Source organism: Gigantopelta aegis, chromosome 3, assembly GCF_016097555.1.
Source record: "Gigantopelta aegis isolate Gae_Host chromosome 3, Gae_host_genome, whole genome shotgun sequence".
In the NCBI taxonomy this organism is placed as follows: Eukaryota; Metazoa; Mollusca; class Gastropoda; order Neomphalida; family Peltospiridae; genus Gigantopelta; species Gigantopelta aegis.
The window spans coordinates 17,536,689-17,552,999 of record NC_054701.1 but is presented as its reverse complement, the minus strand read 5'-3'; the positions used below and the strand labels follow the sequence as shown (position 1 = coordinate 17,552,999).

Below are 16,311 nucleotides of genomic sequence, written 5' to 3'. Positions count from 1 at the left end.
TATAAAGCAATGTATAAAACATCCACACAAAAATTCCACAACATCAAATAATACAAATAATTAAGCCATTCTTTAACTAGACAGACAATTCCAGTTAACTGTATGAAAATATTTAATAAAAGATATTTGGAATGTTCACTACATTTTTATTTTACATATTATAGGTTAAATGGCACTGTATGTGAAATGTCTAGATACAACTATATATGATTATAACTGAAGACTAACAACTATAATATTGAAGGTAGGTCATCTTTTTCCATCTTTGGTCGATGTTCCCCGGCAGCTAGTTACGTGCCTTCTAAACCATGTGGATGACAAATCAGTAAGTAGTTTAACTGTATTATTATGTTCTCAAATTGAACAGATTACACAAATGTTTCTCATTTAACCTGAGTAAGATTACCTTATGCAGGGCTTCTAGATTATGGCAGCCCCACTCCCATGGCTAGTGATATTCAATGTTGGGCTAATAAATAACTACTATTGCCATGCCCGACGGCTAGTGAAAAATGTTGCAATTAAGTCTATTTTGTAAATATGAATATCCAGCCCCCACCCCAACCCCCCAATGTTAGTATTTTAAAGCTGTATATCCCTCTTTAGGTGACATATCTGATTATTACTATTATTTAGTAAAATTGTATTAACTTAAAGTAAAATAGGGCTAGTGAATTTTTAATCATGGCTAGTAAATTTTTTAAATCACTGATCCCATGGCTAGTGGATTTTATAAAAATGCTAGAAGCCCTGCTTATGGAATAAATAACAGATGCTGCATTAAAACAAAAAACATTATTTGTTGTATCCTGGATACTTACCAAAACATTTATAACAAAATACTATGAACATTGATTAAGAAACAGTTAGTAATAAATGTGTGATGACAAATGAAAATGAAAATGTTAAATGAAGAAAGTTAGAACAGGCCAAGCAGAAAACACAAACTAATGGATAAGGGGAGGTTTTTCGTAAAACCATACTAAATTAAATGTTTCTTTTACAGCTGATATGACATTGTGCATTGACAACTCAAATACACTACAAATATTTTACCATTAAAATATACAACCATTATAAAAACAACATAGACATATTGTACCTAAATTTACTAAGTATATCACTAAGTGTAGCATTATAAAATAACACTCAAACACTACATCACAAACTTATCACATCATAATATAAATACAGTCAAACTTGGTCAAGTGGTCACATGTTGTAAGCAGCGAACTGTGTTAAGATTTTTATTATCCCAGATCATCTAACGGAGCATAAAAGGACCTGTCTTAAGCAGTCATCGGTCTTAAAAGGCCAGGTTTTGATACTCCTTTTTGGCTGGCTAGTTAACACCGGTTTGAATGTACTACAGTGTCAACATCACTAAATTATCACTCCATACATAACACTAAGTTCAAAGACTGCACAGACACACACACATAATTCAGTCATTACACCTCTTCACACTTCATTTAAATGTGTTATAAATATCACTCAAACATCACTCTCAAAGACTACATCACATTGAAATGCCTTACAAATATCAGATTCAAATATTTATTTTTATTTTCCTATATAAACACCGCTCAAATGCACTACAACTGCACATCACATTGAAGCCCACATAACAATCAAATGCATTACAAACATTACTTGAATATCACTCTGAAAAACTTAACAAACATCACTTGAAAACCAGTCATAAATACATCACTGATTAACTAACTCAACTACAAAATCTGCTTGGTGACCACAAAACACTTAGACACACTGCAAACACCACTCAAACATTATACCCAAAGACAATATCACAGTTGGATCCTTTATACACTAAACTCAAGCATCACATTTGACGACGACATCACACTATAAAATTATACTAGCACAACCTGACACAATAAACTACAGTAGTTACTGAAGTTACTAACTAAAAGATAACCTCCGATGACTGAAGATCATCATTATGTAGCTAACCACACAAACATCACTCAAACATCACACACGGACCTAACATCACACAAACTGATGTGAGATCAGCTAGTTGGAACAAAGTAATCTGGAGCAGATTCAGGACACTAATAAAACTACAGTAACAGAGGAAACACTTCACCAACAGGATCAAATCAGACAGCTCAGCAGTCTCAGTATTAGAAAGCAGAAATCAAAACATTATGACCAACAATAAAACAAAACATTTCTGTATTTTAGAACAGGGATGAAAACGAGCCTGGACAAAAAAAATTTGTTTTAAATGTGCAGGGTCATGAAAAACGAGCATTCTGAGAGTACTGTTAAAGCAATACATGTCCCCTACTGGACCCAACATATTTTAATATCTCCTAAGTTCAAGGGACATAACTGTCAAAAGTTGCCAAATACCCACGAAACTCAAACTTGATCTGTAACTCCACATGTCTGTTTCTCTTTTTTTTCGTAACTCTATATCATAAACCTGTACACAAATGTTCAGCTCAACATCTTGAGGCATTGCAAAAAAATATTCTTAAAAACTATATGTGGGACACACGGACAGACATACAGATACAGATGGAGGGATGATGACAAAACCTAAAGTCCCCTCCTGCTGGACCAGTAGGGGACAAATAAGGGGGTTACTGTGAACATTTTATGAAAGAAAAAGGACAGGAACAGTTTTGATGTAGCACTAAATTCTGGACAATTTCTATCTCGACTAGAATGTGTGGTTGTACTTCCTAGTGAAACCTAACGATTGTGCGGACATTTCTAACAACAGCTAACAACATGCAGAACACACGACAGCGAACATCTTACGATGCACATACCATTGATGGTGACTTCAATTAAATCAGCGTCCACTATACCGTAAGAGATATCTGCATTCCCTATAATCACAAAACATTTGAAAACTTACCTCATAGCTACATTCACCTGCTACACTTAACACAAGTGTTTCAAACCGGTTTTGAATAATTCTGCAAATTGCTTTTTCAATCTTCACCGATTAATTTTAAAATCACAACCAAATCATAAAATACAGTTGATCAAGAGTAAGTAAAAAATCCAAACAAACACCCCTTAATATTAAAACCCCCAGAAAAACATTAAAAAATACTAAAACTTGATTATAATCCTTTAAATTTTCAAATCTGAAGTATATATTTAATTGCACCTCTTTGTAATTAGGTGTTAGCCTTAAAAACTCAAAATGTAAAAAATAAATCAGTGTCAACTGCATGTGTGTTGATTTCTAAATGAATATATATATATGTTAGTATAGTAATGAGTTACATATTTATTAATAGTTACATTTTTAAATATATTAACTCAATTACTAGTTTACTGACAATCATGTTAACTTAATTAATGTTTATAAAGTTATATAATAACTTAAATTTGTAAATAATCGCATTAACTCAAGTTAGGTTTTTGTTTTCAGTTGCATATTCACTCAATTACATTTACAAACAGCTACATGTTAATTGTTACTTTTACAAATACTTGAATGTTAACTGTTACATTTACAAATATTTACATATTAAATGTTAAGTTTTTGCAGTTACATGTTAACTCTAGTTATAAATACTTACATGCTACCTCTGTTACATCTGTTAATACATGCTAATACAGTCTCATGTTTATTCAGAGTATAAATTCATAATCACTGTTAAGTTATTAATGATACTGGATTAAACAGAGAAGCAAGAGGAAGGGGAGCAAGATGAATGTGATTATGATGATGATGATGATGATGATGTTGATGGTGATGAGGATGATGATGATGATAATGGCATTCGCAAATAGCAAACATTATTTCAACTGACATTTACATTTGTTATTGTAATTACAATTCAGTTCCTACCAGTTGATGGTGCCAACAAGACTTATGTGAAATTAAATGACTTGCCTACATAAACGTTTTCACTGTGATAAACATATATAGGCGCAACTATAAACCAAGTTTCATTGAAATTGATCTGAACGCAAAACTTTAACGTTAAAACTTTGAGTGCAAAAGATTACACTGTCACCATCGCCAAATGAAAAGTAATACCTATACCTCGCCCTTTTAAAGGCGAAACAAAAATGAAAACTTAAAATATATTTTTAATTTAGTCCTAACTGGTAGATGGCAAAATGTTAATGCAATTATCGATACTAAAATAACGAACATAATGTTTTGATGGGAAGAAATAACATGTTATCATTTTAATATTAATTCCTTGTAATAGAGAACAGAATTTTCACTTTTGTAATATAATAAACAGCTTTGAAATTATTTATTTTAAATCTGTTTATGGGCTTTTGTACGCAGGAGCTATATATATATAATTTGTATACATTTATTAAAACAAGGAAATACATTAACAATAAAGTGAAAAAGATACCCATGGGACTTATCCAGGTAATCTTTTTACTGCTGTTACTATTACTCTAATTCGGTACTTTTAAAACATTCTGCTTATCATACACAAACCATTATTTTTAGAACAAATCACAATTATTTTTCAACTGTAAATAAAATCTCATGACATTTTCAAATTTTAAAATATGTCAGTATTAATCATCTGCAATTTAAAAAGCGTCTAAATGTTAACAAACCCCGATGGAATAAAAACGCCATGCTGCACATACATGTACAACATGTTGCAGACCAAGAACATACATTAAACCACAGGTTAGGTAACGAAACGTACCTCCAATGGAGAATTCGATAGATTCAGTAAAATCTCCCAGGTAGTGTCTACTGCTGAAGATTCCATAGGTAATACCAGCTACCTTTAAACGATACTTCTTGTTCGTTGCCATCTTAGTAATCATTGTCTGAAAAATAATAGTCAAAGGTATAAAACAAAAAATCTGTGCAATCAAATGACTCATCTACCATAATAAAACTTCAGTGTACTGAGATGAACATCCATAGATGCAACTATAAACCAAGTTTCAATAACCTAGGACTTATAGTTTGTGAGATACTGATCTAAACACGAAACTTTCATGTTAAACTTTAATCTATAAGTTGAAGTGTTGTTGCCGCCACTGCTATTAGACAAGTTATATATATATTTCGACTTTTTACTTTGTAAATTAGAGACAATAACTTAGTTCAAACAGATGTTTAAATTATTTTTTTAACTTGTTCTGGATCATGTAAGAAATTGAACATTACACTTCTGTCTATTAGATAACATTTATCTTAAACTCATTATTTAAAAACGTATCCAATTCACTTTTATGTGTTAAGATAGGTATTTAAATAACTTGTAAGATAAATGATAAATGACCATTCAGTCTATTTATCCCATAATTTATCCATAATATCCATGTCATAAACCCATTTGATATTAATCAAGTCTTACACTGTGATGAGACCGATATATTTTAGGGAGCAAAAAAAATATATATTGACCAAGGTTGTAAAACAATGCATATACCAATCAGGTATATATGGTCAGATCCACAACATAGTGAGATCGTTAAACACATATCTGTCACAGTAAAAACAAGAGCGTACTGCTAAAGCAATACATGTCCCCTACCAGGGCCCAACAACATCTTAAGTTCAAGGACTGTAACTTTGTCAAAAATGGTAAATCATCATCAAAGTCAAACTTGATCTGTATAGAATATAGCTATACACAAAATTCCAGCTCAATATTTTGAGACATTTTGACAGACGGATGGACAGACAGAAGAACAGACAGACAGAGATGAAACCTATAGTCCCCTCCAGTTGGACGAGTAGGAAATAATATTACAGACAGTATATAATCTACTCTTCATCATGTTTACCTCTGTGGCTGTCCCACTGAGAAGTTTATCATGATTGTAGGTTTACCTCTGTGGCTGTCCTATTGAGTATGTTTACCTCTGTGGCTGTCCCACTGAGAAATTTATGATGATTGTACGTTTACCTCTGTGGCTGTCCTATTGAGTATGTTTACCTCTGTGGCTGTCCCACTGAGAAGTTTATCATGATTGTAGGTTTACCTCTGTGGCTGTCCCATTGAGTATGTTTACCTTTGTGGCTGTCCCACTGAGAAGTTTATTATGATTGTATGTTTACCTCTGTGGCTGTCCTGTTGAGTATGTTTATCTCTATGGCTGTCCCACTGAGAAGTTTACTATGATTGTATGTTTACCTCTGTGGCTGTCCTATTGAGTATGTTTACCTCTCTGGCTGTCCCACCAAGACGTTCATTAAGCTTGTATGTTTACCTCTGTGGCTGTAATACCGAGAAGTTTATCATGATTGTAGGTTTACCTTTGTGGCTGTCCCATCTAGAAGTTCATCATGATTGCATGTTTACCTCTGTGGCTGTCCCATTGAGTATGTTTATCTCTGTGGCTGTCCCATGGAGAAGTTTATCATGATTGTATGTTTACCTCTGTGGCTGTCCCATTGAGAAGTTTATCATGATTGTATATTTACCTCTGTGGCTGTCCCATCGAGTATATTTACCTCTGTGGCTGTCCCATCGAGAAGTTTATCATGATTGTATGTTTACCTCTGTGGCTGTCCCATCGAGTATATTTACCTCTGTGGCTGTCCCATCGAGAAGTTTATCATGCTTGTATGTTTACCTCTGTGGCTGTCCCATCGAGAAGTTTATCATGCTTGTATGTTTACCTCTGTGGCTGTCCCATTGAGAAGTTTATCATGATTATATATTTACCTCTGTGGCTGTCCCATCGAGTATATTTACCTCTGTGGCTGTCCCATCGAGAAGTTTATCATGATTGTATGTTTACCTCTGTGGCTGTTCCATCGAGAATGTTATCATGCTTGTATGTTTACCTCTGTGGCTGTCCCATCGAGAAGTTTATCATGCTTGTATGTTTACCTCTGTGGCTGTCCCATCGAGAAGTTTATCATGGTTGTATGAGTTAGTCCGAGTGTCGCCCCACTTGACGAGGTAATTATCAATCTGCTTGTAGAAAACATCGGGAGGATCCCAGCTCACGTAAATACTGTCTTCCGAGAGAATTGTCAGGTTAGTTATGGTTGGAGAAGATGGTTCTGAAAAATACACAATATTAATACAAATATTCTATAATTTTCTCAAATACTCTTACCATTGTAACAGAAAAACATGAAATAAAAAATGCTGCAAATCGTCTCATGGTTTGGCAGTAATATACATGAAGTTTCATAAAAATTGGATAACAAATAGTCACTAGACTTAATAATTTCTAGTTTTAGTAAAATATTACCTCGACCTTTGACAATGCAGTGAAATATGAATTTGTTCAAGGTATCATTATCTTATTCCTATACCCTTGAGTATTGTAATTTTGAGACAGCAAGGTATGACTTGATCAGAAGGACTAAATATCGAAATTGACAACACTACAAATGTCACCTACCTGCATATATATTATATATGTTTATTGTACTGTTCAATACAAAACAAGTCTCATGAATGTCCTATAATAAGAATATATCAATTGATTTAAACAATATTTATATTACTGTAAAATATAAATATATGGTACTGAGATTAGCTCACAGGCAAAAGCCTATATTAAAAATATTAATAAAAGAATATATGAAAAATAATAGTCTCTGAGGTGAAATTACCTTTAACATCAGTAAGGCCAGGAAAGCTATCACTGAATAATCCCCTTCCACCATTAGTATATGCCGCCACGCGTATCCTGTATTCCGAATATGGTTCTGAAAGCAATATGACAGTGGTAACACATACATACTAACTGCTCAGGTTAACTGAACATCTATTTCACATTCAAAGTGTTTGAATGTGACCTAGATTGTAAAAAAAAGATTTAAAAAAAAAGAAGAATGGTAAAACTACTCACTGAGGTTACAGAGTAATGGTAAAACTACTCATTGAGGTCAATGTGTAATGGTAAAACTACTCACAGAGGTCACTGATTAATGGTAAAAGTACTCACTGAGATCACTGAGTAATGGTAAAACTACTCACAGAGGTCACTGATTAATGGTAAAAGTACTCAATGAATAATGGTAAAACTACTCACAGATCACCGATAATGGTAACAGTACTCACAGAGGTCACCGAATAATGGTAAAACTTCTCACAGAGGTCACTGAGTAATGGTAAAACTTCTCAAGAGGTCACTGAATAATGGTAAAAAATACTCACTGAGGTCTACTCTCAGAGTAATGGTAAAACTACTCACTGAGGTCACCGAGTAATGGTAAAACTACTCACTACTGTCACCGAGTAATGGTAAAACTACTCACCAAGGTCACTGAGTAATGGTAAAACTACTCATCGAGGGAACCAAGTAATGGTAAAACTACTCACTAAGTTATGGTAGAACTACTCACAGATCACTGATAATGGTAACAGTACTCACAGAGGTCACTGAGTAATGGTAAAACTTCTAACAGAGGTCACTGAATAATGGTAAATCTACTCATCGAGGTCACCAAGTAATGGTAAAACTACTCACTAAGTAATGGTAAAACTACTTACTGAGGTCACTGATCAATGCAGACATGGGGTTGTTGAGATGACCACTGATTAGCCGTGTGTCCAGACTATCATTGTGACTCCATTGCAACTCGTACTTCTTCAGTCGGCCATTCATGTGCTTTGGCGGCTCCCAGTGCACGTAGAATGACGTGGATATACGATTGGTTATGTGAGTAATTCTAGGCTTTGATGGTACTGTAAGGGAAAAGTTATTTTCAACAAGACAAACATAGAAATTGTAAAATATTATAATAACAACATATAGCCTCTATAAGACTATATGTCAAAATACCAAATGTCTGACATCCAATAGCTGATGATTAATAAATCAATGTGTTCTTGTGGTATCGTTAAACAAAACAAACTTAACTTTTTGCAGAAGCACAGAATTCTTCTAAATTTGCAGCATGTTTACATGATATAAGTCATATTGTCAAAAAATCAATAACGAAAGAGAAACACTATCTACACCGTAACTATTAACAATTATCTCTCAGGCAACCAAAGCGTACCTCCTTCAGCCGTTCTGATGGTGATGTTGGCAGGTGGGCCCGATCCCAGCTGATTATACGCCTTGATGTGAAGACGATATCTGGTGAATGGTTTCAAACCAGACAACACAATACTCTGGAAAAACAGAATAGCAGCTGTTATGAATATTATAATGATCACAGTTGTATCCAGACATAAATAGTTTTATTGCTGGTAAAAATACAGTGAAACCTGTCTTAACCGGGTCATGCTGGGGACCTAATATTTATCCGATTTAGACAGGAGCCAGTGTTCAGAGGGTCCTATGTTAAAAAAATTGGGATAAAAAAACCTGACTGGTTTGTTCAGGGTCCAGTACAGACAGGTTTCACTGTAGTTAAGACAAGTGAATACAAAATATTTTAGTACAGTCAGACTTGACTTAGCTATAGAAAACAGCAGGTTACAGTATCTGCAATTTTCAGAAAACAAACATCGAAGTTATAATTATTAATTAAGATTTTGCTAAAAAAAAAAAAAAAAAAAAAACATCACAGAGAAATGTCACATTAATGGGCCTCTGTGATAGGCATGATTAGTACAGATATTTATTGTAGCAAGAAGTGGATTGGAAAACAGGTCATTGCCTACATTAATGTCTCTCCACAATTATATTACATAACATACATGTCAAGACAGTTGTCACAAACTAAAACCAGATATGTCCTAATTATCCTTATATATATATACATATACACACACATTTATTTTTAAATTATTAAAAAATAATATTTTAGTTCATAATCATTACAGGGAAGAAGTAAAACCTTTGTTTCAGGAAGCTAAATAACTGTGTGTGTCTATATGTATATATCAAGATAACTGGGACATATCGTTTTAGTTCATTTTCAAAACTCAATATACTTATACATGTATGCCAATTTAGAATTTTAGAATTTAGCAGTGAAGGTATGCTGATGTTAGTACAACGCGACAATACAACACTATAGTTTCCATCAGAAGTTGATATATACCCATTGACCTGGAATTTAAAACTGCTTTGTGTGAAATAATCTTGTTTTTCTCAAAATGACATAAATATTTAGAAACTCTTTATATACAGAGAAGCAAAAATACAATAGGTAAACTCATCAGCACAAGCTTAAATATAAATTTAAATCCAAACTATTATCATTATAATTTTGTTTGTTTAAAACTCAATTACAGTTTTACTAGGGTCCTCAAGGCGAACTCTTGAAGGCTGTTTGCCGACAATTTCGTAACTCAGCTCGTAACCCTTGAGTTCTCCGTTCATCTCATTGAGAGCCACGTGGTTCCACTCCAACAGGATTTCCGTGCTCTTGTTACTGACTGCCTTGATGTTACGCGGATGACCCGTCGGTGCTGAAATACAGCAAGCAATTAATAAATAATAAAAAACACTTTAACTCATGTTACTCAGATCATTTTTAAAACCATTTCTTAATTAATACTCCACTGCAAAGTTAGAGTTTGCAGATTAGTTTCCCCGACTGTCATATTTGAAATGCCCCAGGTGCTGAACAGTGATATTTATTAACCTCCGATATCATCTTAATAATATTTATTAAAGTCAAGAAAGGGGAATTAACCAGCCTCAGTAGCCAGGATTCAAATCCCGCCTGAGGCAATGTGGATTTCTGTTTTATTCATGTACTGACTCCAACCCAGACTGAGTGCACCATTCGACTCAATAAGGACGTGAAAGGCCACATACACTGAGACACGCCAATTAAACATATTGTAGACACTGATACTACTAAGGCAATATTTTTTACTTGCTGTCAAAATTAGACCCGAGAGTGGTAAAGAATATAATTATTATGTCTCAGCTATTTCACAAGAGAATTAAAGAAAGGTAACAGGGAAAGCAAGTTTTGTAAGACAGCCAAATAAGGAACAAAAATATGTAAAATTGTATGACAACAGCCTGAGATTTCTTTTATACTGAAAAGACTACAATAATTATTGCAACTGGTGTAACAAAGGCCATGGTATGTACTGTCCTGTATGTGGAATGATGTATATAAAAGATCCCTTGCTGCTAATCAAAAAGTGTAGATCACAGAGTGGTGACAGTGGGTTTCCTCTCTTATTATCTGTGTGGTTCTTAACAATATGTCTGATGCCTTATAACCCTAATTAAACTGTGCTGAGTGTGTTGTTAAATGAAACATTTCTTTCTTCTTGTTTTCTGTTGAGAACACAAACTAGAAGACAATATGCAAACCTTCAGTTAGAGTGTAGAACTTATCACTGGTTTCACTGACTGGACTTTTGCCGATGTCGTTTTTAGCAGTGACCTGCACTCGGTAACACGAGTGTGGCTGTAACTCGCGGATCGTAATTTCACGAGTCGCACTTCCCACCACAACCTCTCTCTTTTCACCACCTCCCGCAACAGAACACAGACTACAAAGACAAAAATATACCTATTTTAAAAAAGATTTTAAAGACTTCATATATTCACTTGCTGGAAATATAGTAACAAGATAATAATTACTCCCATAAATTTTTTTTAAAAGATCGGGGCCTTATTGACAAAGTTCTCTTAAACAATATACCGGCCTCAGTGGCGTCGTGGTTAGGCCATCAGTCTACAGGCTGTTAGGTACTGGGTTCAGATCCCAGTCAAGGCATGGGAGTTTTAATTCAGATACCGACTCCAAACCCTGAGTGAGTGCAGCGCAAGGCTCAGTGGGTAGGTGTAAACCACTTGCACCGACCAGTGATAAAAAACTGGTTCAACAAAGGCAATGGTTTGTGCTATCCTGCCTGTGGGAAGTGCAAATAAAAGATTCCTTGCTGCCTGTCATAAAAGAGTAGCCTATGTGGCTACAACAGGTTTCCTTTAAAAACAGTATCAGAATGACCATATGTTTGACGTCCAATAGCTGATGATAAGATAAAAAAATCAATGTGCTCTAGTGGCGTCGTTAAATAAAACAAACTTTTTTTTCTTAAACAATATTGTGTATCATCTTTGCAAGTCATATTACATTGCATATCGCAAAATTGTCCGAGTTTAGTAAATTAGGCCCCAGGATCTGCGATGATGCGTAAATCATGGATATCGATTCATTTATTGTCACTCTTGACTCACACTTTTGATTGTTACGGATCACAACTGACTGGCAGTTATTATAATAAACTCAAACAAAGTTCTGTATGTTGCAGCATGTTCCATCATAAACACAAAAAATTTTTTGGAAATGACCATTAATTCATACAAAATGCACAGCAAACACATTTTCAACATCTGCAATTGCCCGCGGAAATCAGCAATGCAGCAGAGTTTTTCATTCTCTGCGTCATTTTTTTTTTGCCGTGGACTATATTGGATTTCCTTATCGTTAAAGATAAAATATACTTTGTAAACTGAAAACAGATTAAAAGTAAACATTAAAACAGTAAATGCACCATTATTACTAAGTATCTGAAAATACATGTAAATTACCAGCATTAAGTGAGTATCAACTTGGTCATTGAACTATTGACTGTTCATAGCATGTGCATTCCAGGGACCACTGGATTGCAGAGGGGTGATGACAGCTTATAAATTGTTGAACTGTGTCTATGGTGCATTATGGGTGTTTTATTTTCAGTAAAATGTTCAACATACACTCCCAACAAGTCACTTGAAGTGTTATGGTCAGCCTGATGGCGAGATATTTGTAGATAATAGAGAGAGATAGTCCTGGTAGTTTAGTAAAAATGTATCCGTCATTTATATTGCTAAAATATGCTACTCTTTTCTTGTGCTGAGTGGCCTACTCCAAAAAAAACACACAAAACAAACTTTACCGATTTTCTTGGGCTTGAAAGGTAGGCACTTGGTCTTGGTGACAGATTTTCTAACAAAAATTATGCCATTATTAAAGAAAATTATTTTAATTCTGTATTGCATTAAATATATTCTGTCACTTTGATGTAATATAATTAAAATATAAAGACTGAACTGGTACATCATTGTGGACTACGCTGTATATGATAAATTGCCATCCCCTTGCAATCCCAGTGTTCTTGATCGTGCATGTGTCATTTGCGTGTTAACTGTAACGTCACTTTTAGTCAACGAATAGCGTAAATGATATAAATAAATCTTACAGCATATGGGCAAACAAAATAAATAACACTCATCATTCAGATTTACTTACAATCATGTTAATGGTAAAACTGCTGTGGAAAATGCCATGGACACTATTTTTCCACGACAAATTATTTGCTGTGGTCATTTTCTTAATTGCAGTGGTTACATTTTCTGTGGTAATATCTCCCTGTCACTACTTTGTATAGTATACTCTGTGTACACTTCTTCATTCTCGAATAGAACAAACTACTGATGTTCTTTGAAAATGGCCACAAATTTTTAAGATCGCAGTCCACAATAATTTTTCAAAATGCCTGCATGGATCTACGTATATGGAATTTAATAGCGTGATAAAAAACAAAGAGACTTGGAGTGGGAGGGGAGAATGCCATTAATTTGTAATACATTGTCACTATTAATATATGACAGATTATTTACTGGAAAAATGTCCAGGAATAATAGTGGGCAATGACATGCAGGCTAAATAAAAAACAATCAGCTTTTTAAACAAGATCTGATGTAAACAGTAATAGTGACACCATTCACTCTTCCTTTATCTGATCTGCAAATCTTAAATATGTGAAATATATTTTGTTTAGTAGAAAACATCAGGATTCACTAAAAAAATCTACCTAAATTGTTTTGCTATTTACAATATTTACCTCATGAAGATGATGTATACTGATATTAGGCTGTTGTGGCATATTTATGTTTTATTTACCTCATAGAGATGATGTATAGGCTACTGATATTGGGCTGTTATGACATATTTATGTTTTATTTACCTCATAGAGATGATATATACTGATATTGGGCTGTTGTGACATATTTATGTTTTATTTACCTCATAGAGACGATGTATACTGATATTGGGCTGTTGTGACATATTTATGTTTTATTTACCTCATAGAGACGATGTATACTGATATTGGACTGTTGTGACATATTTATGTTTTATTTACCTCATAGAGACTATGTATACTGATATTGGACTGTTGTGACATATTTATGTTTTATTTACCTCATAGAGACGATGTATACTGATATTGGACTGTTGTTACAACTTTATGTTTTATTTACCTCATAGAGATGATGTATACTGATATTGGGCTGTTGTGACAACTTTATGTTTTATTTACCTCATAGAGATGATGTATACTGATATTGGGCTGTTGTGACAACTTTATGTTTTATTTACCTCATACAGACGATGTATACTGATATTGGGCTGTTGTGACATATTTATGTTTTATTTACCTCATAGAGATGATGTATACTGATATTGGGCTGTTGTGACATCTTTATGTTTTATTTACCTCATAGAGACGATGTATACTGATATTGGGCTGTTGTGACAACTTTATGTTTTATTTACCTCATACAGACGATGTATACTGATATTGGACTGTTGTGACATATTTATGTTTTATTTACCTCAAAGAGACGATGTATACTGATATTGGACTGTTGTTACAACTTTATGTTTTATTTACCTCATAGAGATGATGTATACTGATATTGGGCTGTTGTGACATATTTATGTTTTATTTACCTCATAGAGATGATGTATAGGCTACTGATATTGGGCTGTTGTGACATATTTATGTTTTATTTACCTCATAGAGATGATGTATACTGATATTGGGCTGTTGTGACATCTTTATGTTTTATTTACCTCATAGAGACGATGTATACTGATATTGGGCTGTTGTGACAACTTTATGTTTTATTTACCTCATACAGACGATGTATACTGATATTGGACTGTTGTGACATATTTATGTTTTATTTACCTCATAGAGACGATGTATACTGATATTGGACTGTTGTTACAACTTTATGTTTTATTTACCTCATAGAGATGATGTATAGGCTACTGATATTGGGCTGTTGTGACATATTTATGTTTTATTTACCTCATAGAGACGATGTATACTGATATTGGGCTGTTGTGACATATTTATGTTTTATTTACCTCATAGAGACGATGTATACTGATATTGGGCTGTTGTGACATATTTATGTTTTATTTACCTCATAGAGACGATGTATACTGATATTGGGCTGTTGTGACATATTTATGTTTTATTTACCTCATAGAGACGATGTATACTGATATTGGACTGTTGTTACAACTTTATGTTTTATTTACCTCATAGAGATGATGTATACTGATATTGGGCTGTTGTGACATATTTATGTTTTATTTACCTCATAGAGACGATATATACTGATATTGGGTTGTTGTGACATATTTATGCTTGATTTACCTCATAGAGACGATGTATACTGATATTGGGCTGTTGTGACATATTTATGTTTTATTTACCTCATAGAGACGATGTATACCGATATTGGACTGTTGTGACATATTTATGTTTTATTTACCTCATAGACTATGTATACTGATATTGGGCTGTTGTGACAACTTTATGTTTTATTTACCTCATAGAGATGATGTATACTTATATTAGGCTGTTGTGACAACTTTGTTTTATTTACCTCATACAGACGATGTATACTGATATTGGGCTGTTGTGACAACTTTATGTTTTATTTACCTCATACAGACGATGTACACTGATATTGGGCTGTTGTGACAACTTTATGTTTTATTTACCTCATACAGACGATGTATACTGATATTGGGCTGTTGTGACATCTTTATGTTTTATTTACCTCATACAGACGATGTATACCGATATTGGACTGTTGTGACATATTTATGTTTTATTTACCTCATAGAGACGATGTATACCGATATTGGACTGTTGTGACATATTTATGTTTTATTTACCTCATAGAGACTATGTATACTGATATTGGGTTGTTGTGACATATTTATGCTTGATTTACCTCATAGAGACGATGTATACTGATATTGGGCTGTTGTGACATATTTATGTTTTATTTACCTCATAGAGACGATGTATACCGATATTGGACTGTTGTGACATATTTATGTTTTATTTACCTCATAGACTATGTATACTGATATTGGGCTGTTGTGACAACTTTATGTTTTATTTACCTCATAGAGATGATGTATACTTATATTAGGCTGTTGTGACAACTTTGTTTTATTTACCTCATACAGACGATGTATACTGATATTGGGCTGTTGTGACAACTTTATGTTTTATTTACCTCATACAGACGATGTATACTGATATTGGGCTGTTGTGACAACTTTATGTTTTATTTACCTCATACAGACGATGTATACTGATATTGGGCTGTTGTGACATCTTTATGTTTTATTTACCT

The 16,311-nt window shown here is 33.8% G+C and overlaps 1 protein-coding gene across 2 annotated transcripts in view; it reads right to left on the bottom strand.

Annotated features, from left to right (window-relative positions):
• Window positions 1-16,311, bottom strand: part of LOC121367620 (tyrosine-protein phosphatase 99A-like) — a 60,168-nt gene that overhangs the window by 31,856 nt on the left and 12,001 nt on the right. For both annotated transcript variants that reach the window (XM_041491905.1, XM_041491906.1), the window contains exons 5-11: window positions 11,185-11,366; window positions 10,141-10,319; window positions 8,957-9,071; window positions 8,445-8,639; window positions 7,562-7,657; window positions 6,825-7,000; window positions 4,677-4,803 (exon numbers count right to left, since the gene is read on the bottom strand). In XM_041491905.1, the coding sequence (XP_041347839.1) occupies window positions 4,677-4,803; window positions 6,825-7,000; window positions 7,562-7,657; window positions 8,445-8,639; window positions 8,957-9,071; window positions 10,141-10,319; window positions 11,185-11,366 (1,070 nt within the window). The remainder of the gene's footprint in view (window positions 1-4,676; window positions 4,804-6,824; window positions 7,001-7,561; window positions 7,658-8,444; window positions 8,640-8,956; window positions 9,072-10,140; window positions 10,320-11,184; window positions 11,367-16,311) is intronic.